This window comes from Lacerta agilis, chromosome 1 (genome assembly GCF_009819535.1).
Source record: "Lacerta agilis isolate rLacAgi1 chromosome 1, rLacAgi1.pri, whole genome shotgun sequence".
NCBI classification, from domain to species: Eukaryota; Metazoa; Chordata; class Lepidosauria; order Squamata; family Lacertidae; genus Lacerta; species Lacerta agilis.
In genome coordinates this window covers 56,242,777-56,269,031 of record NC_046312.1, presented here as the reverse complement: position 1 = coordinate 56,269,031, position 26,255 = coordinate 56,242,777, and the positions used below count along the sequence as shown (strand labels likewise).

Sequence of the window (26,255 nt, the reverse complement as noted above, 5' to 3'; positions counted from 1 at the left end):
GGCTACCTACCTGTAACTTTACAAAGAGTACACCTTATGAACCCTTTGCTTATTCACCGGTAAATCAGATTGCTAAATGAAAGGGAAGAACAAATAAGAACTGCTAGGTTCACTAACAGGAGTATAATTTTTAGGTATCCATTTACGGTTTAGATGTTCACTTGGCTTAATACAGTGGAGCACAGCAAATAAACAAAAACAAAAAAACAACCCCACTCTTTTCCACCCCTAAAGTAATGTGACATGGAAGCTCCACATAGAATTTTCATCACTGCCACACTGGTATGTCATCCCTAGTTTGAGTGAGAACTGACACAAGAATTGAGTGTCTGTGCATATAGGATCCCTGTGGATCATTTGTATTATACAATAAGATGTATGGTAATGGGCAGAGGGACTCATGACAATTCTCTACCACATAAAACCTGTCACCATGTAGCTGAAGCTTGAACTTTGCTAGGAAGCAGGTCCTGGTACATTCAGAGCTTGGGGTTTCTTACATCACTGCTACCATGGGTCGCTACCTTAAGTTGAAAGTCCCAGAACCAATCACAGCCAGTGCAACATATCCATCCAAAGGCTCAATAAATTTCACAATATTGACTTTAAAAATATGTCTGGCAAATGCAATCTTTCAGTGATTTTTTTTTGAAAATGCAGCTGCTTTCACCTCTGCATGATAAGATGCACACAACAAAATTCCACAATTGAGCAAGGTGCAAAAGCCCTTGTATCCTTTGTCTCTGGCCACCTTAGAAAAGACTAAAGGACAGGCTTTGTGGCTACTCTTCTTCCAACAATTAAAACCAAGCAACAAATCATTAATGTACTTTGATCGCTTTACTGGAGCAACTGAATGTGCACAGTGTGAGAACAAGATGCTAGACTAGATGGGCAACTGGCATGATCCAGCAGGAAACTTGATTTAAAAAAAATGAAACCAAATATGGTCCATTAGTGCATCTTGTTTCTTGTATGTGCTGAAGTCCATGCAATAAAATAAATAAATATTTTTTAAGATTAAATATCACTTTTCTTTTTGTTTTTTAAAGTTGCATTGGAATATTTGTTATCAAATAAAGGACAGATTTCATTTGCTAAAAAAGCATAGAGAGATTCTGGCTGGGATCCAAAGGTGTGAGCAGAAAGCACTTCTACATTTGCATGTGGGACTGCTGATTTCTCTCTTTCCTTGCACTTCCAACTGGATTCTCAGGAGTGCATTGTTGGAGGTTGTAATGGATTGCAGCAGGAAGATGAAAAACCTTGGCAGACACATGCAGCGCCACATGTGGCCCTCTGCATTGTAAACTAAACATATGTATCATGCAAAATAAAACACACAAAACTACTCAACACGTTCTAAATAAGACAGCTACTACTGAAGCAATATCAACTTGAAATTAAATCAGAACTATAACCAGTCAGCTGTCACTTAGAGCCACTTTGAAACCTTTTCATTAAATGTAGAGACGTTAGGGGTAAACCATAAAACACATAACCAGGGATTCTAGAAAGGAGAGGTGAAATTGATTCTTAACTAGCAGCATAGTAAAAGATAGCATGTTTCAATACGTGTTAATATCATAAACAAAGAATGGCAAAGGTGAATAATCATAATAGCAATTAACGTCTTTTGTAGATTTTTAAGAGGGTCAAAAATTAATACTGGAGCATTGATATCATGCATTTTAAATATAAGATTAAATGGCATTTAACACATTATTAATGCTTTATGAAAGCAAAGGTAATTTAAACTTATGGACACTAGACTTAAAAAATAATTTAGCTGCATTTACCTTGTACTAAGACTTGCTGTTTTTATTCCTGGAGGTGACTCCAATCCTTCCCCTGGCTTTGATGATTTCTCTCTGTTCATTTGCTGCAGTATTGAGTTCAATTCACTAATGACATTAGCCTTTGGGCCTGAGAGAACTGGGCTTTTAACCTCCGTTACATCACCCCATAGCTTAGAGGTCCTTTGCTGTACAACTTTAGCCATACTGGGCTGTGCGCTGATAGGAGGTGGGGGTGGGGCAGGTGGAGGAATAACAAAACTATCTACAGTTTCTTCAATTAGCGCATCCTTGTAAAGTGCATTGCTTTTGTTGATTATGGGCTTCATTTTTGGCTTAGGAGGTACTGGGGGTTTGTCCACCAGAAATGTTTGCCCATCTGCATAGACTGTACAAGTATCCAAGTTCTCACCACCTTCAGAGGATAAGGTAGAGATGCTGGACACAGTTGAGATAGTGCTGGTTGTCTCTAGGTGATGGTCACTACTGCTTCGACTGTCCACCTCTTCAATCCCAGAGTCAGTGACATTATCAAAATTTTCAGGCGGTGGTAAAAATGAGGCAGGCAAACAGTTTGAAAGACCCACTGGTTTCTTACTGTCTATTGAATTTGAGGGTTGAGTAGGATTGAATGAAGTAGGCGGAGTTCCGTTTTTCCTCTGTTTGAGCAAGTCTGTTAGTGCAGAGCCTGGGACAGAATGGTCATCAGGGATATCAAAACTGTTAGCAAATTCTAAAGGCGGTGGTAATGGCTCAGTAAAGATGAAATCTTCATCAAGATCAACAGATGCTAAAGGGGGTGGAGGGATACGGAATGGTAAAATGATTGGATCATCAACGGAGCCAACTGCTACAATAGTTTTGCAGGGAGATGCAGGTAGCTCAGGCATGTCAGCTTCATCTTGTCCACTTTCTGCCGTTTCTGTACTTTCCTGTGCCTCTGGTGGAGGCTTCTCGGTATCCACATCTATCTCAGCACTTTCCTCTTCCTTTTCATCAGGGGTATCATTGGACTGTGCTGTATCTACTGTATGAACCATGAGCAAACCAGCTGACTTCTGCTGTGAGGTATCCACAATATTTATCAGCATGTTCTTCTTTTCTTCAGGCCTCCTCTCTTTCCCCGTATCTGTCTCATATTTGTTCTCCGTCTCCTGCCGCCTTAGTGGACCACGTGTATTTTGCCTAGCAATTGTAGCTGTCACTGGAAATGTAGTTTCGATGTTGGACCTCATCTTTGTATCTATATAAAGGGGTTTATTAAGGTCTGCTTTGCCAGATTCTCCTTTCCCTGGAATTTGCTGGGTTTGTTCCTTCATGGCTCTATCTCTGGCAGAAAGGGCAAGGGCTAAAGGTGAATTTGGATCCAGTAATTTCCCTGTGAGTGGATGAACATAGTTATCCAAACTGGACATACCAGCATTCTGAGTTGCCAACACATTATTTTCTGAACCCATTGATGTTTGGGTTGAAGGGTTTGGTGTCCTTGCATCACTTTGATTACTTGATTCACTGCTATTAAAAATATTTTCAGGCTCTCTAGGTGTTGGGATAGGAGATGGTGATACAAGTTGCCTAAAGTTGTCTTCATTACCCAACATTCCCTCATCACTAAACTTAGACTGTCTCAAACGTGGCATTGGAGGCGACAGCCCAACATCCTCATCTCCCAAATCTGTGGAAAGGAAAGCTGGAGAGTTACGCCTGGCTTCTAATCTTTTCTCCCTATCCCTCACTGCCCCTGCAATGGCTGCTGCAAATGGACTACTGACAGTCAAGTTATCTTCAGGTCTGAGCTGTCCTGGTTGCTCTGAAGACTGTGGGTCAATTTCCATGCTGCTTCCTTGACTACTTTTCCCACTACTGCTGGTAGATGGCTCTTTAACAATGATAGTTGGAATTGGAATAGAGCAGGTTTTTTCTGGACTATCCTCAACATTAGATTGTTTCACTAGCATTCCCTTCCGTCTTGCTGGCTTGGCTGGGACATACACTGCTTTGCTTGCTATTTTTCCAACTTCAGAGTATGGGTTCTCCGGCATCTGACCTCTCTTGTTTCTGAAGCTTGCCTGAGTTGAGGCATTTCTGCTATATAAGTCCTCAGAATCTAGAGAATAACGGTCCATCTCTCTCCGGTAATATATCCCTTTGTCCCTTATCACCGTTCCCATATTTTCAGATCTACCTGAAATAGCTAACTTTGCACCTGAATTCTGATTAAATGCAGGCTTAATTGTCCCATATATTCTAGACACTGGAGATTTGGGGGAGTTGTAAAGAGAAGGAGATGGAGGTGGTGGTGATGGAGGTAAAGACTGTGGTGGAGGAGGGATATCTTCAGAGGTGTCTGGCATGGATAGACTTCTGGTAAATTTTAGCATGGGAGGAGCCAAAAATTGCCGTTCTTCCTCTGTTATCCCTTTAAAAAAATCACAAGCTACAATTTTTAAATTGCTCTTGAATTTTAATTATCATCCATTGTCACCAAAGACATAGTAAACCAGGTACAGAAAATACTGTATTATATATTACTATGCATGGTTTGGTTTTAGAATAGGTCTGTGCTAGATCTTCAGTTTATATTTTGGCTTGCCTCAGTGTCCCTATGCTGATCTTCCAGCATTTTCTTACATATGTGCACAGAGAATTGTGCATCCCTAAAGTAATGTTTTTTATGAACTGTGCATAAAAGGAAGTTATCAGCCAAAAGCTGTGAAAGACCGGAAGAAAGGAAAGAAAAGCTTAAAAAAAATATGTATGCATGTTGGTATTTGTGAATAGGAGGCCATGCATGAAACATGATAAAACCATGGGTAAAGAGAGTGGATTGAGAGGCATTGTGAAACAAACTTCCAAAAAAAAAAAAAACACCACATATGTAACTTTGGAGTGAGATTGCTACCTGTTGTATGAGGTGCTAGATTGCATGCTGGAAAGCTAGAAGTGAAGCACTAACCAGGGCAGGCCACAGCATGAGGCAATGGTTTCACAAGCTACTTATGGTACTTCCTGGTACAGACAGAGCAAAGAGATGCTCTCCTTACACAGACAGTCTCTGAAGTAATAATTAATATAGCTGGATTGCTGGTTTGTGTTCAGGATAAAACAACAGCAGCAAAAGGGTCTATCTAAGCTATGGAATGATTGCTAATCCTTGTAATAGTTGATAATATGCATGGACACGAAAGCTCACACCAAGAACAAACTTAGTTGGTCTTTAAGGTGCTACTGGACAAATATGTATATATGTATATATATCACTGTATTTTCCATAACTGTTTTTATGTACTGTAGAGAGTTACAAAGAATAACATTATTTCACCAGGGAACAGAATATCCCTTCAGACATAAAAGAGAAGAAAGGACAAGAAAAACATTGTCTCTCAGCTTTAGCTCTCATATTGCAACCTGCTCTAATTAAAGTTTGGTGTTAAATGTATCTTTTTGGTCTCTGCTTGCCATAGCTATTACAGCAAGAATAGCAATTGAAATTGTGGGGGGGGGGGGGGGGGGAAAGACCTTTGACTAAGTTTCCAATATGGCTCAAACAACATCATTTTGCAGAAAAAATACATTTTCATAAAGCATATGCTGACTCTATTTAACTTCCTCATTGTACAACCAAATACTTCTACAGCAAAATGGACCAATTAATATATATCTTCCTAAAGCTTTCTGTCATTATTTTGAACAAAAATACCATCTTATCACATATATACAGATTATAAAACACAAATATAAAGCAAAGAAGAAAGATTTCATTTAAAACTAACCTCTGAGTAGCTTTTACCAATATAGCCTTTTAAAAAATTGTTATTCTTCTTTTCGTAGTACGAATTTGGCATTGTGATATAAAAAAAATTCTACACATGGTATTCAGAATGCTAAAACATTTTCAAATGTGCAAAAGTGGATTAAATTTGGTTTGGATTTTACCATACTTTATAGGGAATGTCTGTTGTTGGTTACTTCGTTACTTATTAATTTTGTAATTTATAAATGCATTTTGTATGCTAAGGAATTCTGATATTAAACAGTAAATAAATATTTGAAATAAAAAGCTAAAAAACAATGAATTACTTAGGAAATTGTATATTTGAAAGAGCACAAATTCCAGTTGTAATATTCAGTTAAAGTTACCAACAGACACTGGCCTGGTTCACATGTCACATTATAACTTAGTTACAATTAGCTATGGTTTAATGTGGATGTGCTGCTGCTTGCTTCTAAAAAGCAGAGATGCTTTGCTCTTCCGCTGCTCCTGCTGTGCTTCCGGGAAACAAGCCATGGTCTGGTATGTCCTGTTGTCTAAACCTAGACTCATAATTTGTCCCCCCCCCCCCAACAAAGCCTAAGTAGTAAACCAGTAACAAACCTTGGCTTCTGCTCATGGTTTGTTTGGATAAAAATAAACCATGAACTTGAGAGAATCTTGTTTCAGGCAATGTGGCAGCAGGAGGAGGAGAGGGGGAGGAGCAAAATACCTGCACTTTTTCAAACATACATTAGCATGCTACTCTCTCACATTGAAGTACAGTTTATTTTATGGTTCAATGTGACATGTGAACGGGCCAGTTTGTTCTCACACAATGGCTATTTGATCAAGACTCAAAATCAACCCATGAACAAATGTATTTGAAACAAACACTGCAAGCAATTGTTAAAAATAATGAAACGTCGCTTGTAGAAAGTTTCATTTTACCTATTGATTTTTGTCTTCTCACGGTACCTCGTGGTACACCCAGAAACGGGCCTTGGGAACTCCCAGGGACTGTTGGTGGCATCACAGCAATCCCTTGTCTCTCATACATAGACTACAAAAAACAAAACAAAAACAAAAAGTAATTGTACCTGAAGCCATAATTTAAAGTTCTGTTTCATTCTCACATATAGGCCTGGTTTACACAATACCTTGGGCAGTGTGGTTCCATGTCTTCATTGTCACTTTCATGCCATTCTTTCTTTCTTTCTATCTATCTATCAACCTATCTACCTATCTGTCTTTAGCTCTATTTCTATTTCTATCTCTATTCCTGACCATGTGATTTTGATTTTCACTTCAAATAGTAAGTGACAATTTGAGGGGGGGGGGAAACATTATGCTTGACACAATTTGGCCACTATTTTGAGATATCCAAAATATTTGTTTCATTGAATATTCGGAAAATTGGGCAGATTATTTATATATTACACAGGAAAACAGCAACACAAAAAGGAAGGTTTGATGAACTAGTGAACTAGGAGCTTTTGCTATGGAGGGGGATGGAGGGGGGTAACTGTTCCTTTACATCTGTACTCAACTGCCAAAAGAGAAAGCCATTTCTATGGATCACGAGTTTAGTTCTTACAACTGATCTTCTTCCAGAGCTGTCCATACCTGTCTGCCACCTATGATGGCTCACAAAACCTTTAATAGTGGCATCAGGTGTTGGAAAAGGCCCTTCCTCAGTCACTTGCAGTAGCAATGTTAAACATACGACAACACTCACGGAAAGAATTAATTTCGTCTTGTGAGGCACCACTAATTTCGTCTTGTAAGGCACCAATGTATTGTTAACTCCCCATGACGCCTTGATAGATATGGTTCCTTAAGGAAAAGGTATGGGAATTGAGGTCATATCCACAGAGGACTGGCCAGGTGGTACAAACTGTTGGACAAGACTATAGCACAAGACCGCAGAATCCGTCCCTCCAAGGAATGCAGGATGGACAGAAATTTGTCAGGTCTCTTCTCATACTAGGCCTGCATGCCAGTTTCTTGTCTGCACCTTGGTATGTGTCACTTGTGTTGACATCAAGCAGAGTCAGAGCTCCTGGGACTAAGGAAGTTTAGCAGTGCACCCAAGAACAAGCAGGAAAAGGAAACACTCTACAATACAATACAATGCAATGCAATACAATACAATACAATCACATTTATTCAGAAACCACAGAACAGAACCAGAAATTTGTTTTCCTTGTTCTTTTACAGGGAGTAATAAAGAGATAACAACCTAAGGTATACAGTGAAAGGATAACGTCTTCCATTAGAAGACCTCACTAGTCTTCTCAGGTGACCTCAATAGTCCACAACACATTGATCTCAGATGGGGTGAAAGAGTGCATGCAAGGAGTAGAGAGTTCTTTTTAAATCCAACCTCCTATATGAGGCCCAGATGAGGGTTACAGTGTTACCTCAGGTTACAGACGCTTCATGTTACAGACTCCACTAACCCAGAAATAGTATCTCTGGTTAAGAACTTTGCTTCAGGATGAGAACAGAAATCGCGCGGCGGCAGTGGGAGGCCCCATTAGCTAAAGTGGTACCTCAGGTTAAGAACAGTTTCAAGTTAAGAACGGACCTCCAGAACGAATTAAGTTCTTAACCCGAGGTACCACTGTATTTTGGTTATCTTACTACATGTCAGTCCATCAATGTAATTTCTGCAATTTTGTGTCCTTTGTCCTTGCATCCTGTAAGTGGGGAAAGGGAGCAGGGAAAGGCGGGGGGAAAGGAGGCCCAGTCCCTCACAGTGGCACAGCAGGACCCGCAGGGAGGGGAAGAAGAAGAGTTTGGATTTGATATCCTGCTTTTTCACTACCCTAAGGAGTCTCAAAGTGGCTAACAATCTCCTTTCCCTCCCTCCCCCACAACAAACACTCTGTGAGGTGAGTGAGGCTGAGAGATTTCAGAGAAGTGTGACAAGCCCAAGGTCACCCAGCAGCTGCATGTGGAGTAGTGGGGAAGTGAACTCGATTCACCAGATTACGAGTCTACCGCTCTTAACCACTGCACCATGTTGTTGTTCAGTCGTTCAGTCGTGTCTGACTCTTCGTGACCCCATAGACCAGAGCACATCAGGCACCCCTATCCTCCACTGCCTCCCGCAGTTTGGCCAAACTCATACCAGTCGCTTCGAGAACACTGTCCAACCATCTCATCCTCTGTCGTCCCCTTTTCCTTGTGCCCTACACCATACTGTGTTTTATATGTGATTGGGTCTTATGTTTTTGGCTGTACTGGTGTACCTCCGGTTACGAACTTAATTCGTTCTGGAGGTCCGTTCTTAACCTGAAACCATTCTTATCCTGAGGCACACTTTCGCTAATGGGGCCTCCCGCTGCCGCTGCACGACTTCTGCTCATATCCTGGGGCAAAGTTCGCTACCATGAGCACCTACTTCCGGGTTAGCGGAGCATGTAACCAGAAGCATTCATAAGGAGGACGGTACATAACCCGAGGTTCCACTGTATTGTTATTTGGAGTGAGACAAAACATAATCCAGGGTCACATAGAATACTGCAGATACCTTCAGAAAAATGCTGAATGCAGCACACCAACAGCTAACTAGCAGTTAACAGGCAATTTGTAAGACCAAATTTATGTGCAAGTATGTGAGAAAACTATGCACACAGCTAGAGATTTCTTTTGTTTCCACTGCAGTGGCTCAAACTCCTGAATTTGCAAGCACTTTTCAATTTAAAATGAACCCCCCCTCTCTCTCACACACAGAGAGCTTTACTGTGTGACCCAAGAATTCACATTTTTTTTCATTTTAATGATAGATTTGGGACTGTCCTCCAGTCCAGAACCTAGACTCAATTCTTTTCTTTTTTTAAAAAACCAACAAAACACACATATAAAAGCAACACATGTATCAGCATCTATTTTCCTTCTGAAAGAAGAATACAGCACATCTGAAGAAAGCCTGTCTCCCTTCCCCAACTCCCCCCCAAGAGTACAAAATGCTTCATAGAGGAAGTAGATGCTAAACAGCTGGAATTTTAGGTGAGAAGGAACAAGACCACTGAATAACATAAATGATTTTATAAGGCATAAGTAGTGCATAGAGAATAAAAATGAAAATGATTATTTTGCAAATGAACAGTGGGAGAGGTAAGAAGTGGGGTTCATTCCATAGCTTTGCTGAAAGGCCAGCTATATCAGACACCTCCTGTCCCTAAACTGATTCCATTCTGCCTTGTCATGATAATAACTACTATTTAAACTTTAAGAATTGGCCTCTGAGTTTCCCCACCCTTCATCCCCTGGACGCTTTTCCTTCTGTGCTGTTTCTTTTTTATTGTAAGCTGACAGACAGGGACTATCTTGATTGTATGCAAGCCACTCCAGGGGCCTTTTTGGCTGAAGACTGGGGTATAACTTTTCTAAAGAAATTTAAAATTAAAAAGAATAATTTAGAAACAATGGGTTGGGGAAGATAAGTTGAGGTGGACAGGTAAGCTTAGGTGTCATTGGCATACTGTATTGATACGTAATACCTCCTCACACTATTCCAGTGTAGTCTCAATTCTTCAAAAATATTCTCAAGAGATTATGCTTCTGTGCCCTGGCACTTTCCTTTCTGGGAAAAGCTAAACATCTACCTGAAGCACCTGAAAAGCATAGAAGCAGAAGTTCCTGAAGTGTTACTAGGAGCCACAGGATTCAATGCCATCTGTTGCCCTGCAAATTGTGATTGAAGGAGATACAGTTCAGAAACCATATCTTATACAGAGAAGTAAACTGCTATCCCAAAAGCTTACTGGAAAAGGGAAAACTTTAGACTAGCTAGAGTATCAAAGCCAGAGCTGAGCAAGACAATCAGAAGTTTCATATTTCTTTGGCATGCCTTCCCTGAGAATATTTATTATTCCATCCAACTGAGTTCATTACTTCCTGTATGCTGTCCATCACCAACCAGAACACACAGCAATCCAACTAACAGCAGGTCAGTTTCTCCTTTAATTCTTTCTGCCTCAGTAGGGTGGAATCAAGAGTAGCGGATGCACACACAACTTGTACAAGGCAGAGCCTTCCACACTAGTCGTGGTATTTGAACTTAGAGCTTCTAAAGTCATATCAAATTCTATGAATGATAGTATTTGTGAAATAGGTGGCAAATTTGTCATTCTGGACAGAACATATTTCTTGGTCTGAGCAGCATTTCTGAGGGGAAGGAAAAGAAATACATCATACTGCACTGTACAATGACCAAATTTAGGAAGAGATTTAAGCTCATTATGTGTGATCCTTGGACAAGATCTGATTCAATATTTAGATCTATTTCATATCTAGATACAGTCCCATTGCACAATTACAATAAATCATGAGGAAGGTTTTGATGCTGATTTCAAACTTTGGAAATTAGCCATTAAAAGGGCATTCGAATATACCATTGCTATGGATCCAGTTCAAAAATATGGTATAACAAAGTTGTAATTTTACAGAACACAAATATATCACACTGATAGAGGTGCCTCTCATTTACTTCAATGGGACTAACTTCCAAGTAAATTTTCCTACGAAATAAATCTTAATCTGTTACAGTGAGGAGTGTCATTCCAGAAGGCGATCATGGGCACAAGTCAGAATAATTAAGGATAAGTGTGCAAAAAGAAAAGGAAAGCTTGGAGGATTATCCTCTACTATTAGGAATCTGGAAAGATCTTAATTTAGTCAAAATATAAGAACTCTTAAGTACCTTTACAAGAGCCATTACTCACATTCATATCTGTAGCCGAGGGAAAGCATCTGCTGGAAGGTCGTTGTTTAATTGTTGCCACTCTTGAGTCCACGGCTGCATTGTCTGGAATTCTGGATGGCTTGGAAACTGGTACTATTTCATCAACTTTATCTGCAACACAGAAATATTTGCTAAAATAAATCTAATTTGTCCAAAGACTGAAAATCTAAATAATGCAATGTGAAATTAAGAGTTTAACTTTTTTTTAAAGATGCAAATAAAAAGGGGATTTTGGCAATTTAACAAGGCAATGCTTCAGCATCGTAAATCGTGCAAGCCGAGCACTTTTATTGCTGCTGCGTAACATGCATGCTTTAGTTTTAAGCCTGCATGCATTTAATGTTTACTTAGTGTGACTCGAAAAACAATCCTCTTCTTCAAACCTTCAAAATGTGAAGGGAAAATATCTATATGGAAATGGAAAGAAAACCTTTAGAAATTTTACACCTGTAGAGCACTATTCCACACAGTAGTCGCTAGAATGCTAATGAAATTTTAGACAATAATAGGTATTTTTAAGTGCTCTTTATGCTATTACTTTGTAACCTATTCCTGATGTCAGGCTATTAGACAAAACGATCTGGCACTGCTATAACAGAACTTTTTAAAAGTCTCTTAAATATGCAAATACTTAATTTTCTATGGACTTCTAAATGTTAAATGAATCATACTTAGGTCCAATGAGTCAAGTTTCAGATCTTCATTGGAAACTTTGCTATAAGCCTGGCAATTAATATCTCAGGGCTAATTCTCAGGGCCACTTGTTAGTAGCAAACCACTTTCTAAACTCTGAAGTACTATTTTCCTTCATTTGCCTATGAGGAAGTAGTCATGAAACATTTCGACCACAAACTCAGATGGTGTTACTGATTGCCACAAATGTTCAAAGAGTGTGTTGAGTGATGGCCATCAAAGTGTAATCTCAAAGTCATAGTATGACCACTTCACTATGGACAAAAGGTAGGAAAACTAATCTGAGCTGGATAAATCAAAGCAGCCCATCACGGACAAGGTCACAGAGAGAATCAGCCCTCAGTTTTGAGTGTGCTATAGAGGCCAACCACACAAATTTTATCTCTACCCTTTGTAGCACAGGAAAATTTGGATCCAATAGGCACAATGCAGAATGCGACAAATTACAAACACAAACCAAAATAGAAGCAATCGATACAAGTGATTTCCTTTTAAGGTGCAAGAGGAATGTTCAAATCTAGAGTTAGGAAACAACTGGATTATAGCATTATAACAATGGGTATCATCCCTTTGTATTTATGTTGAAACTGAGTCATTTTACTGATCTAAGACCACACATCAATTCATCCTTCACACTTGGAATAAGAGCCAACCTTATACTATAAAAAATAGTCCTATATTCTTTCTTTGCCACACCTTCAGTTCAGAGAATGCAGTCAGATTATATATATGCAGTGGTGTTTTTTTTAACATTTAGAATATCATAGCAAAGTTAGCAAAATATTCATCCTAACCACAGGGCCCTGGATACTCAGCATATATGCATACATAAAAAGTTATGAAACAACTGGAAGAGACTCCATTGCCCACCAATTTCTTTTTTTCATCATACTTCCCAACTGATTTTTCTAGAATTAAATACAAAATACCTGCATTGCAAACTGCTTTAGGAAGAAAGAGAAACTAGCCCATTAGTTACCAACTCAGTACAGTCACCTCAATTTTCTACACACAATTCCACCTATGCAGAGTGTTGAAATTAGATATTGTAATTAGATATGTAGAGCATATTCATCTCTTAAGAGTGTGGTTTAGAATGGTATATGGGAAAAGGAAAATGGCTTTTAATGTAGCACATCTAGTTAAATGCCGAGACGCTTCCTGAACTAGAGCCCGTGTGTGCTGCAATGTGCACAAGGAACCCCTACATGTGTGGGTTTCTCAAGTCACTGCAGTGGATGGAAAAGATCTATGTGCATATCTCTATGCATGTGATAACAGAGATGCCTCAACCACTGAAGTGAATGGAGAAGATCCTGTGGCTGGGTGAGTTATATGCGTGCATCAGAGCCCTTGTGCCCACAAGGGATAGCTGGATCAGGGCAATGGTGTTTATAGGAATCACAGTTAACTTCTCTACCTGTGAAGAAAATTGTCATAGAAAAGCAGATTCTTAAGTCATTGAGAAGGCTCAAGATCTACTGCCAACATCATGAAACTGGACAATGCAATAGATTATTTGTAAATATTAATATCTTTCAGTATTCTATTTTTTTGCCTGTTTTTTAAAAGATTCAGACGTGATAGATTTATACTCAATTTAGCAGAGATCCGAATTCTATCTTTCAAACTATGACTAAACCTTTCCAATTTGCAGTAAAACATAAACCTTACAGGTTTCATCTTTGACATTTGGGTATGCTGGTATATCCACCACCAAGAGGGAAGATTTTGTGTTATGCCTCTCTAGTCCTGTAAATGATGCCACAAACCTTTTGTGATCAACAGTGAAAGATTTTGACGATGGGAAGTATTTGTTACTCAATGTCTGCAAGTAATGTAATATTCCACATAAAAACCCATAACTTTTGTTAACTGAAAAGACACACGTAGCCATATTTCTAGCCAGACAATGAGAACTACAGGGAAATAATGAATAGGCTTTGACAGAAACAAGAAAAAAGCATGGGTATATTCACTTTGAAAATGATAAAAACCATGCATACCTCCATTATTTTGCAAGACAGTATTGGAAGTCTGATCCAAGCACTAGATCTGACTACAATATCAGTTTGCAGGTATTCGCTAACAAAATCTGATATTGCCACCACACATTAGGTTAGTGGGAAACTCTATCTTTTGTTGATCTTATTATTGTCAGCTCATTTCTCCTTGCCCTACAGCTTTCTCCACTCAAATAGCAGGTATTGCAACCCTTTCTAATCACAGATAGCTGAAACAATGGGGAGGGGGCTTTGTATATTACCGCAAAGAATGAATTTTGTGCTTTTTTTTTTTTTAATCGCATACTGAAGTTGGGATGTGGTAAAACCCAATGAATTAAATGTATTAAATTTAGGGAGGAAATCTGGACTTTCCAACAATGGTTATGTTTGAACTGTAGCATAATTGCCAAATTCTGAATACCCCCCCTCCCCAATTCCATCACACTTTTAGAGTGACATAATGCAAATAAACACATCTTCATTATATTGCAGATCTAGGCTGATCTCAGGATGTTTGTGGAACTCCATGTATTTCCCTTTTCAAACATATTAATAAAAGGCTAATTTTCAAAGAGCTGTGCGGCTTGTTTTTGTTTAGGACTTTGAAAGCTACATTGGAACCTTAACAAAATCCATTGGACTGGACTTGTGTGTCATACTTGCTTGTGACACTTCCCCCTTGGTTGTTGGGTTTTTTTAAATGTAATTTTGTAAGAATGTGTATTCTTGCATCATGATTCTTACATGCTTCAATTTGAAATGTATTTATTTATAAAGGCATCTATATATACCATATTTTTCCATGTATAAGACTAGTTTTTTCCCCTTAAAAATGATGTCAAAAATGAGGGGGTGTCTTATACACGGGGCCATCTCCCCCCATTTTCTTAAATCTGAGTCCCCCAAAATAGCCTTATACATGGGGGCATCTTATAGATGGAAAAATACGGTATATTATGTTTAACAAACAAACAAGAAATAAAACAGGCACAGATGGGGCACAAGTGGTATGCAGGCGTGAAAGGTCACCCCTGACAGACCGGGTGCATTTTGAGTTTATGGTCAAGACAGCACACCCATGGCAGCTCGTCTCTCAGGGCAGATACCTGAACTGTAAAGTTGTGCCTGCATGAGGGGTTAGCCCACACTAGCTGCATTTCACCATTAGCCCAGTCACTTAGCAAAAAGCAGCCACAAGCAATTATTTCACTAAGAAGCATATTATGGCTGGTTTGTACTGCAGCAAAATGCTTCTTGCTCTCAGGATTTCTTCTGTCTGAAACAAGAGTAGGTGGAAGAGATTGCCCACATGGTCCATATCCTATTTAGATACAGCCACAAACTTGGATTTAGATATGGGCTTGATAAATATGCTCTCACAAACATGCTCTTTGGGGAATTTAGCTCCAAAGTGAAACTGGAAAGGGAAGCAGGGCCGGCAACCACACAACCCAGTTTGGTGGTGAAAACAGGATGATCTTGAGTACCACTCAGAAGCCACTCTGTATTCCTTATATGCATCTAGATGCTTTTGTGTCCCGCTTTTTAACCAACCCACACAGAGGCAGTCCCGACAGTAATAAAAATGTGCATTAGTTATCTGCCTAGTGTGCTAGGACCACTCTTTGCATCAGTAAATGAGGTGGCCTAAAGGAAGAGGAGAGATTTTCATATTGTCTGCAATGCAAAGCTGTTATTTAGAGATTGTGGCACAGAACACAACAGTGTGTTATGACTCTTAAATTCTGAGAAGGTCTGGTTACAAGAAGGCGATTGCTTTGATCTGTAAGTATCTGTGATAGTATTAGGGATAGTTTCTCCTATTATATTTCTTTATGTGATTCACATACAATAAATGCATTGCTATTTTCCTCTGTTTCTAAATCTCCAAACTTCCCCATGGGATAACAATGTTGCTTGCCAAACCATCAGTTCAACAAGGAAGGAGCTAGTTCGTGTGCCTAGATAGGTTTGCTGGCACAGTTTTTGTACAAGTCACAAATGCTGCAATATAGTCCTGGCATGTTGCTTATTACACAACCCAGCCAAGATATGTAATTTCCACAAAATAGGCAAGAGATTAATCTGGTCAGACCCACAGAGGATAAGATTATTATCAAAAAAAGGCACTTACAGGCTAATCCCAACACCTCAGGCCAGCATGCCAGAAACACCAGGCAAAGACTGATCGAACACAATTTCTGAGGCGAATATTGCCAAGACCCACATACTTACCAAAAACTCCAGAATGCTTGCTCAGAGGGAAAGGGGGAAAGGGGGATAATGGAAAAAGAAAACTCAAAAAACAACTGTGTCCAGAAATGATTTGTATTTGTAAGAAAAGCAATGAATGTCTGGCACAGTGTAAAAAAATGCTCTCATGAAGCTGAAGTGAAAGAACAGAAGCAAATGTTCTTCAAATACCAGTAGCACACATTGTTAACAATGCAAATATAAACTACAAAATGTAAGACTAATCTAGTCAGCCAGAATACAATGTTAGCCAAATGTAAAAATGGTCAAGTTCTGCCACTCATGGCCTTATGGCTAAGAATTAAAAGGACAGGCACATTAAAAAAAACCCTTAAAAATACTATCACTAGTGTGATAAATTATTTTTTCTTCCCTCCCCCCTTTGCTTGGCGCATGGGCATGGGCAATGAAGCCCTTTCTGTTATGGCTCTCTGCATTCGGCCACTGCGACGAGGCAGCGTGGCTTGCAGTGTTTCTTGAGAGTCATTAATCCCTTCATCCCTTGGTAAGTATCCAGTGGGCATTGCCACTGCATCCTCACCAGTCCACGTTGAGGCACTCGTTAACTCAACATGAGGGGTGGCTCTTTGGGAGATACGTGTTTCAAGGACCTGTGTCCTTGGTTGTTTGAGGAAAGCTAAAATCTCAGACAGGTAGTTATGGATGGCTCTTGTGGATGTAGCCACAATGCCTAGCTGCAGCTCCATCCGGCCCATGGACTGTGACATGAGACCCATGGACTGTGCATGCTCTCTCTTGATATTTTCCAGCAGCTGTACAATCCTACTATTGGTTTCCATTAATAACCTCTCCCCCTCTGTCAGCTGAGTTTGCCCTCTCCAACCCCGATCCCTAGGGACAGGCTGAACACCATGGTGCTCTTCGTTCATTTCATCATTTCCCTCCACAGGAGAGTCACTCTCATATTGGGGAGTCCTACTGAGAGACTGATCCCCAGGAGATTGTATGTCCATTGTACACTGTGGAGTCCGCTCTGGTGTTGGAAATCCCTCAAAATCTTCCCCCAGGTTGCTGTGTGTTTCAGATGATGACAATGGCCATGGCCAACTCTCTGTAGTCCTGGCTGGTGAATCTTCATCAGAAGCTGGCACTGAGGATTCTTGCTCTTCTGCAGGTGTGGATGGTGAACTTCCTCTCTGGTGCCTGGGCTGTCCAGAAGATCCAGGAACCTCCCCATCTTGCTGCCCAGTGACATCTGGCAATCAAATAGAGGAGCAACAACCACTGTATCTGAGGCCAGGCAGATGGAGGAATCTACATACATCGGACAACACACAGAAAGAAGCCAGTTGGGAAACCAGAGTGTTTGTGTTTGGGCAAATAGTTGGGCAGACTAAAATTTAGAGACTGAAAAGTCCAGGTGGCACTTCATAAAATGCACACAGTGCTGTACCCATAACACATACAACTGTACTGGATCCCAAAGAACATCTTTCAATACACCTTATTGTGATTGTGACAGTAAATGTCTGTGAACCTAGCAAAAAGCTCACCTATGCATTGTAGTGATGTCACAGTCAGAAATCTCTGTGATGAACTTTGAGTCAACTTTCCAAGCGACCTGAGCTTCCTGTGGTGTCAGATGTGCTCCACCACTGGCTTGTGTGGCAACTTTTGAAGCACTGCTTGCTATCTTCTCTTTTGTCCGGCGTTTCATCTCACCCCTAAACTCCTTCCAGAATTATTGCCACAAAATCTGTGTGACAGTCAATCAAATTTATCCTGTGAACAATGTCTCTTAGGTCTTCTGTATACATTCATTTCCTTTCTGTTACTATTAAACTGAAAGTAATTATGCACAATGGCATTGTTCACCAGGATGTTTTTTGTTTGTCTGAAGATAAATATTCCCCTTGCACTTGCCCTGCCGACTCCTTGCCTGAGTACTTTTTATAAAGAGTTATATAATACGTGTACAATGCAGTTTACAAAGAAAGGTCAAGCATTAAATAAGGGCATTTGTCCATGTATGTTATTTAAATTCACATCTACTCTTAAGAAAATGTATCCCCAAACACTTTAAAATGATTATATATTGCATGCACTTCCTAACTAAGCAGTTACTTTATGCATTTATATATATTATGCAGGCTAATGAAGAATGAGAAAATGTCCTAGGTTGGGGGGAAAAATAAAGTAAGCCTTCTGCCTCTGGGACAATTTACCCATTCATATTTATCTGAGATGTCCTTTCAAATTATCATAATAATCACTTATTCAAAGTACATTTCCCAATCTTAAGCAAGATTTGTTGTGTGAACAGCATGATTCTCACTAAGTCTACCTAGTAAACAAGAGTAACTACTACTAATCATTCCTGGTGAACTGGTTGCTCTGTGTGGTTGGTGCTGAGTAATTTGCACCTGCTTTGCAGAATCTCCAAATGAATTTGTATTTGGTTAGGTGTCACTCCTGCTCATTGACACACACCACATGCTGCTCTCTATGAACTTAATTTGGAGTTGTGTATTTGCACCAGAGGGACATGGGTGTATGTATGTGTCTGATTGTAACGATGTTTCTTATTATTTCTTATCCTTTGAAATCATCCATCTTAGTGGGAGAGGGATGTTGGGGGGTGGTTCCTAGAGATAACCATGGTCTCTCTCACCACTCCAAATCCTGAACCCCTCCAACCATACATTCATTTAAAGGGCCTTGTACATTTCATGATTCAATATAACTAAATATATAATCTCAACATTAATTATGCTGTGAGCGCTGATAATTTCTCCATTAACGTATTCACATTCAAAGTATTCACACCTGTTTGTGTTTGTTTAGACTGTCCAGTTGCATGTTTATGGAAAGTGAGAATGAAACTGTTTGTATATAATATGCATGAGTTCCTTATGAAAATGGATGTGGGGACAGAGTGGCAAGAAAGCCTTGGAATTTCCACTGCATGGATACTTTGAAAAGGGACTTCACGAGACAATTTAAATGTAATACCTGCTGCTTCTGCACTTTAATCCCCACCTTTGCTCCACCAGTCCAGCGACAGCTGTAACCAGTGATTCCTATATCCCTTAAAGAGTGTAGGACCACAAAATCCACTTTCCAAAATTCTCTGCTAGGGTACACATATAAAACAGGGATGTTTTTAACCACATGAGCAAATGTCTGTTTCAAAATTCTGACTGAGCCTCTAGAGCAGGGATGGCCAGCTGAGGCGCATGAGCAAGATGTGGCCCAGGAAATAATTTTATCTGCCTTCCTCCCCGCTACATTTTAATCAGTAATAACATTTTTTTATAAAAAGGAAACTGTTATTTTTAAAAGGTTGTGTGAGAAGCCTTTCACGTTGTTAGCTGTGCAATTCTATGATTCTATCTCCTGGTTTTGAATGCAACAGCCCAAATTGTGATCCAGCACACATGCACCATAACTATGATACCGCTTTTCCTAGGTCATGCTGAATACGAATTCTGAAGGTCCAATTGGACAGCAAAATATACTCCCCTCCCCAGAACGGAATCTAGAGAACTGAGTGGCCGCTTATAATGCAGAAGTTGGCCATCCCATTCTAAAGAAGGGATATTATTATTGGACATCATTGATCATATGAAGCCAGGCATTTTTCATATTTTAAAACTCTTTGTCTGAACATTTACAACAGAACCAAATGGAAAATAGTAGACCTGATAAAATAATCTGAAAAATATAACTTATCCCACCCCCCAGCTGATGTGTGAACATTGATATACAAATAAAATAATATTTTGGCATAGTTTGTTATTTATGTTGATGGTTCATTTGCCATTAATTGGTGAATCCAGTTTCCTAACTTGAAAAAAAACATGCTTATTGCTCAGAAACATTTTATTTGCTGCAACGTCTTCCTAAGCAAATAACTTCAACCTTCCAATCAGAGAGATTGGCATGTGTGGCCAATCACACAAATAACAAACTGAGTAAACAGTTTATAAACAATCAATGGTCTTAAATTCTGACACTGTTGTCGAATACTTATGAATCATGAATACATTCAAAGAAGTTAAGATGGGCTAAATCAAGGGGCAACATTAACAACAAAGAGTTCGAGCATCTCTAATAACTAGGATTTACAGCCTTTATATTATTTATTATATTATTACAGCCTTTATATTATTATGGGGCACAGAGAACCTTAAGCTGATGTTCATTCAATGCAGAGCAACTGTGGCAACTTGGGATAATGGTTGACATCATTGTGTTATATGCACCAGGCTCTGCTTGAAAGATCACTTTCTTGCTGTCTGCAAGTTGGCCTGATAAAATTCAGGACTTGAAGTTGTTAAGATGATGGCACCAGCTGCTATGTTGGTGGTGTGGAAGAAGTGCATTTGGTAATATGGAGACAATGGAAATTTAGTATGCCTGGAAACTGTGCTGCTCAGCAGCAGGACTGAATGATCAAATAGCTTACGCTTCTGCACCATGTGACTATAAATATTAAAATCAAGTTGACTTCTCTCTTGAATTAGGTGCCTTGATTTTGCATTGTTGCCTAGTTCTTCACCAGGAGCATACAACAACTGCACTGCAAGGATCAACATGTAAACAAAATAAATATTATGTATTTATCTTCTTCTAAATATTTTTCATCTACAGATTTGGTTTCATTACGGGGGCAGAAATCACTAGCTTGTGGTTACACTCAATGAGATGTAGAAATAATAATAATGAAAAGAAAATGAAGCAATTATTTATGCCCAGTGCAGATGCAACACTGTTGATCTTTTACTCATGGTTAAGAGACTGGGAATAAGCTGCACATAAGATCACGCAGGAGTTATTTGCTGAGCTAATCGTAATGCTAACACTAACCATGATTAATGCTCAACAGCTTTACCAGGGTTTGCCAGCTTATTGAAGCCTTGCTTCAAATCCTGATTAATGTTTAGTGAAGTCAAGCTTTTAACCATGCTTAGTACCACTGCAGATTATTTATTTATTATTCTCAAAAATATTTGTCTTTCTATAGGAAACCAGTCAATAAGCTGACACTATATAAAAACACGTCAATACAATTACAGACAAAATGTAAGACTCTGAAATGAATTTAAAATAGGAACAAATAAACCAAAGCAGATGTAATGATAAACATAATTAAAGTTCAAAGGAGAAAGGGAGGAGAAAAAATGCCTGAGACGAAAGGAGACAGGGGAAAGAGAGGGTTAGATTCAGACCTGCTGTTCAACAAATCGAAGGCCTCCTTCTATTCACAAAAGCAAGTCAATTCCAGCAGAGGCTCCCGTAGGTGAAAGGAGGAAGATAACTTTTGATAGTTCCCCTCTCCCCCTCCATACCCATATCCATGCTATTCTGGAGGACCCCCCCCCCCAATCCTCTGGAGCAGATTTTGGAGAGCACAAAGGCTCCAGGAGGAAAGGAAATATTGAAAATCATGTTCCAGCTTCCACTTGTGGGAGCATCCAGTTTGCACGGCTGCCCCCTCCCCACCAGGGAAGGAGAGGTGAATGAAGATCTACACCAGGAACTGGACGGGGGAGGAACAAATATCTACATTGGGATCTGCTGTCCATGTGGATCCTGCCGCCTGAGTTAGATGCCTCACCTTGCCTCATGGGTAGGCTGATCCTGCCAGTTTGTGCAATTCTGCTCTGCGCAAACCTGTTCCCAACCTGTTCCCAACCTGTATCTGTGCACGACCAACTTCCACTCTCTTAACCATGGTTAAGAAATCAGCACCATCATGTGTGCACTCTGCTTCAGACCCCAACACCCTTACATACTACGTTTACCTAACCGAACAATATATTTTTAAACCACTGCTAACTCAAGTTTTCTTTCTAGACATACAGTGAGTTATAGGGTATGTGGATTCGTGGCTTCCTATACTATGGTTTAATCAATATTACCTGGTTTCATTTTGTTCTGGCATGCCTACCAGAGTTCTCAACTATAAAGATGTATTTGAAAACAGACGGGGAAAGCAAGAGGACTGTGCCAAGAGCCTGGCAATTTTTGGACCGGGTGCTCTTTTAGAATTTCATTCCATAGTGTTATTGTTTTTGAATTAAAAACAACAACAAAAACCAGACAGTGTGTTTGGGTTCTTTTCAGCATCTCCCTTATAACATTATTTTATTTGTCAACCGGCTGGATTTTTAAAGTGTTGTGTGCAAAGAGGCAGTGATAGACTTCTCACAGTTCCTCTCCTCTGTGTGATCAGATGCCTCCTTCATTTCTGTGATTTAGTACATCTTTGTTATATACCTGGGTATGTTGTTCTGACACCCCCATGTGCATGGTATACCTCATAATTTTGTGTTCACTATTCGTAGTTTGCCTATTCCCTGCCCTGAAGAATAAGCTGCCTTGGACAGGATGTTTGTCAAATGTTGCCAAAAATCAGGGCTACACCAGCTCCATAGGATCATGGTGTTGGCGTACTGCTGGCTCCTTGCACATGGTTATCATGCTTCTAGTTTCTCAGTAAATGTAGGATACCATTTACAATTTATTCGTGATATAAAAAGCTACAGAAGAAACACCAAGGACAACTTAGTTCTAGGAAGTATATGTAAAGGGCACAGGCTACAGTACTTATAATAATCAGAGGTTTCAGCTACAAGAAACATATTTAAATTGATTCACTGAAAATAGTTATCTCTTTATGGCCATGTTGAGTCTTACCTGCCACTTGTATTGGCAGCTGATCCCTCCCCTGGGAAGTGCTGCTCTCAAAGAGTCCTTCCTTTTGAGATCCCACCAGATTTTTCATCTCCACTACTGGATTGCTTTCTTTTCCTTATATATTCTTTCCTTTCCCCCCATATGAACAGCTGGATTGCAGGAGTAGGTATGATCTTCTTTGTTGCCAGATAACTGGAAAGTTCTTTGGGTACAATTAAATACAGCTAGCAATGCAGCAGCCATAGTAGCACACTTGAGAAAAGTTCTTGGAGCCGTGAATTGTTCCTCTGCACTTAGGCCATGTTTGCAGCATGCCCCTTCTTCTTACTGTTCAAGCTGCTTTAGATAGGATGAAAGTTTCTGAATACCTAAGACAGATACAGATAGAAACTGTGCCATGCACAATAGGTTACATCAAACGGGGTGCAACATCCATTGCACCTTCATACTGTGGCTTCAGCCACATTATTAACTTCAGAAATGAACCATAACCACTATTTTTCATGTGCGTTGTTCTTTCTCCCAGTGCACCCACCCAATGCACTAATGAACGGACGATATATCACATGCTATGAGATCTATATAAAAGAAGAACACTTGTGAAGGGTTCTAGCACGTGTTCATTTCCCCCACCAAAAGACACACAACTGACAACCTGAATCTTAAGGAGTTGCCGAACCCATGGCCTGGGAGTCATTCACAAGATGAAAAAGCTTCGTATAAATTCTACCATACGATAGTGCAAAAAATGCGTATTCTGAAAGGTGTTGTGTGAATCTGCATTCAAGTTCTAGACCACATGTCTCAAGTCAGTCTAAGATTGCAAAATCCCAAGCGAAGTACAAGTCAAGTGTGCTTTCTACTTATTCAGAGCAATAAAAAGGAAAACTATTCCATGTTATCTAATATGTGTTTGAAAGAAGCTAAAACTTACAAAAGGTACCTGCCTAAATATTAGAGCATAAATGTACATTAAAAAGTCATTTGTAAATTCTGTGCATATTTAGCTATTGATGGCTTTTGAAAGCACTCTTGTTGGCAGACATTGCAGATGCAAAGCAATAAACATGAGCATGTACACTGCAGAAGAAGTAAGTCGTCTCTCAACAGTTTTAGGAGGGAAAGGGAGAAAGGTATGGCAGGGGGAAAAGAAGAGGGCATATGGCGTGTGATAAAGGAATAATGTAGCGTGTTTCAACCAAAGTTAAGCATTTTCAAGTCCAACTGATTTCAACTAGGACAGTGTTTTTCAACCTTTTTTGGGCAAAGGCACACTTGTTTCATGAAAAAAATCACAAGGCACACCACCATTAGAAAATGTTAAAAAAATTAACTCTGTGCCTATATTGACTATATATAAAGTAATTCTCTTGAATTTTTCAATTTTTCCCACGGCACACCAGGCAACATCTCGCGGCACACTAGTGTGCCACGGAACAGTGGTTGAAAAACACTGAACTAGGAAACATATGCATGTTTCCTTAGAAGCAAATCCCACTGGGTTTACTTGAGCTTATACCCATGAAACTGTGCACAGGACCACAATTTTAAACATGTACTCAACTCACTCACTAAAATCAATAGGACTCAAAACTACTTTTCTGAGGCTGCTGGTATCCATGACATTCTTCGGACATTTTAAATTTATGATGATTTAATATTGTTGATTTTGTGGGTGTTGTTATTACTCGTTAAGGCAAAGAAAACTTAAGAAATCTCTCACTGAACTGAAACATTTTCATGTTAATAATCTCAATCATCAGAATATGGCTTCAAGATTAGCCAACCCCCCCCCCCCAAAAAAAAACCAATAATGTTACTTTGGAGTGATTATGGCCAGGAGCCAAATACACCTGTGCTGATGTGATGGAAGTGCTTCTGTAAACATGTGAGATGCTGCTGAGTTTTGCTTTCAACTGCGGTCGTTTGCACTATGCTAGATACTGCACTGGACAGTCGTCTAATCTTCCTAAGAGGCTTCTCGGGGAGACACGGAAGGCTGCTGTGAAATGTGAAAACTGGAAATGGTGCACACAGGGAAACAAGGCAGAAAATTTGAATTTCAGCTCAATGTAGTCACCCAATGTACTTAAGAGCAAGATATAAAAGTGACAGCTTCAAATGGAAACTCACTTCACTTGAAAGCGCTGTCCACCTTTTTTGGGGGGTGCCCAATATACAGTAGATCTATTTCATGTCTATATATACTTTAATTTAAAGTCTACATTGACAGGTAAATTGAGATAGTTTCTCAATGCATTGTGTATGTGTATTAGACACATTACTGTGTATTAGACACGGCATCTCTTAAACAGCTGACTAGCACTAAGGTGTAATTTTAAAATTAAGAAAAAGGATTTTATAGCCTGATCTATAACCAGTAAACCTTGAATATTCGCATATCAACCAGTATGGCTTCATTGACTAATCCAAAGATTGAAAAAGCACAAATTCAAGTGTTTAATCTTAGATTGTTTCCAGAAAAGGATAGTCATGAATGGGAAAATCAAGGGGGGAAATGTTAGTACTGTTTGAAATGTATGTAAGATTAACTTTTTTCATTATAAAAAGAACCACTTTCCTCTTTTATTATTACATAAATTTTATTTGTTTACAAAGTTTAATAAAGCAATCTTAAAATAGTTACGGGTCAGACTGTTAATTACCGGTACATTTGCTCACAAGAAATAACCACTGATACCATTTTCAGATTGTGGCTAATTTATTTAACATTTGCAAGCTTTTTACAGATGCCAAAAATGAATGCAATCAAATTATTCTTATTTTATATGACATTTTAAGACACAAAACACAGATTCTCTCCATATGTGAAATGTATAACATAAAAATGTCATCTCAGGGGAGTCTGATATTTTGTACATAGAAATTCTGTAATATATGAAAAGAATGCTACTAAAGATGAATTGATGGTATCAAGATAAAATAATCTAAATCTGGAATCAGACATGATGACTCAAATTCAGACACAAATCAAATCATGATGTGATGCCTGAATTGACAACACATGTGATTATCCAGCAAATCATATAAGAAACCATGGTATGAACTGGTCTTGCAAGTCATGGTTTCTGCTATTATGGTTTAGCATGATAGGAGGTCTTTCCTAGGGTGTGCACGATGCAGGACAAAGCACATTATTTAACCTCCATGACATTTTTATACAGGTGAAATTAAAATAAACCAGGAGGTAGAGAAACCACAATTGAATGTCTTGAGAAAACATCTGGAAGACACCCAAAAGCTAGTGTGGTGTAGTGGTTAGTACCAGAGAAGAATCTGGAAGATTCAGGTTCAAATATCCACAGTGGAAAGAAGCT

The 26,255-nt window shown here is 39.3% G+C and overlaps 2 protein-coding genes across 11 annotated transcripts in view; both read right to left on the bottom strand.

Annotated features, from left to right (window-relative positions):
* The window catches only part of SHANK2 (SH3 and multiple ankyrin repeat domains 2), a 315,835-nt gene that overhangs the window by 12,953 nt on the left and 276,627 nt on the right, over window positions 1–26,255 (bottom strand). For 5 of the 10 annotated variants that reach the window (XM_033150251.1, XM_033150259.1, XM_033150269.1 and 2 more), the window contains 3 exons: window positions 11,283–11,413; window positions 6,499–6,610; window positions 1,800–4,215 (listed from right to left, as the gene is read on the bottom strand). In XM_033150251.1, coding sequence (XP_033006142.1) covers window positions 1,800–4,215; window positions 6,499–6,610; window positions 11,283–11,413 — 2,659 coding nt within the window. Of the gene's footprint in view, window positions 1–1,799; window positions 4,216–6,498; window positions 6,611–11,282; window positions 11,414–11,649; window positions 11,710–26,255 lie in introns of all 10 variants that reach the window. The other 5 variants (XM_033150235.1, XM_033150242.1, XM_033150287.1 and 2 more) reach the window with 2 other exon arrangements.
* Window positions 16,316–23,245, bottom strand: LOC117047319. The gene is made up of 2 exons (XM_033150333.1): window positions 22,918–23,245; window positions 16,316–17,470 (listed from the first exon to the last, which is right to left on the bottom strand). The coding sequence occupies exons 1-2, from the start codon at window positions 23,003–23,005 to the stop codon at window positions 16,614–16,616; spliced, it is 945 nt and encodes a 314-aa protein (XP_033006224.1). The 5' UTR covers window positions 23,006–23,245; the 3' UTR covers window positions 16,316–16,613.

Coding starts and splice junctions, on each gene's coding strand:
- LOC117047319 (XM_033150333.1), bottom strand. CDS start 23,005: ATGAAAAATCTGGTGGGATCTCAAAAGGAAGGACTCTTTGAGAGCAGC. Junction 17,471..22,917: donor GCTGCCAATACAAGTGGCAG/GTAAGACTCAAC, acceptor TTTGATTGCCAG/ATGTCACTGGGCAGCAAGAT.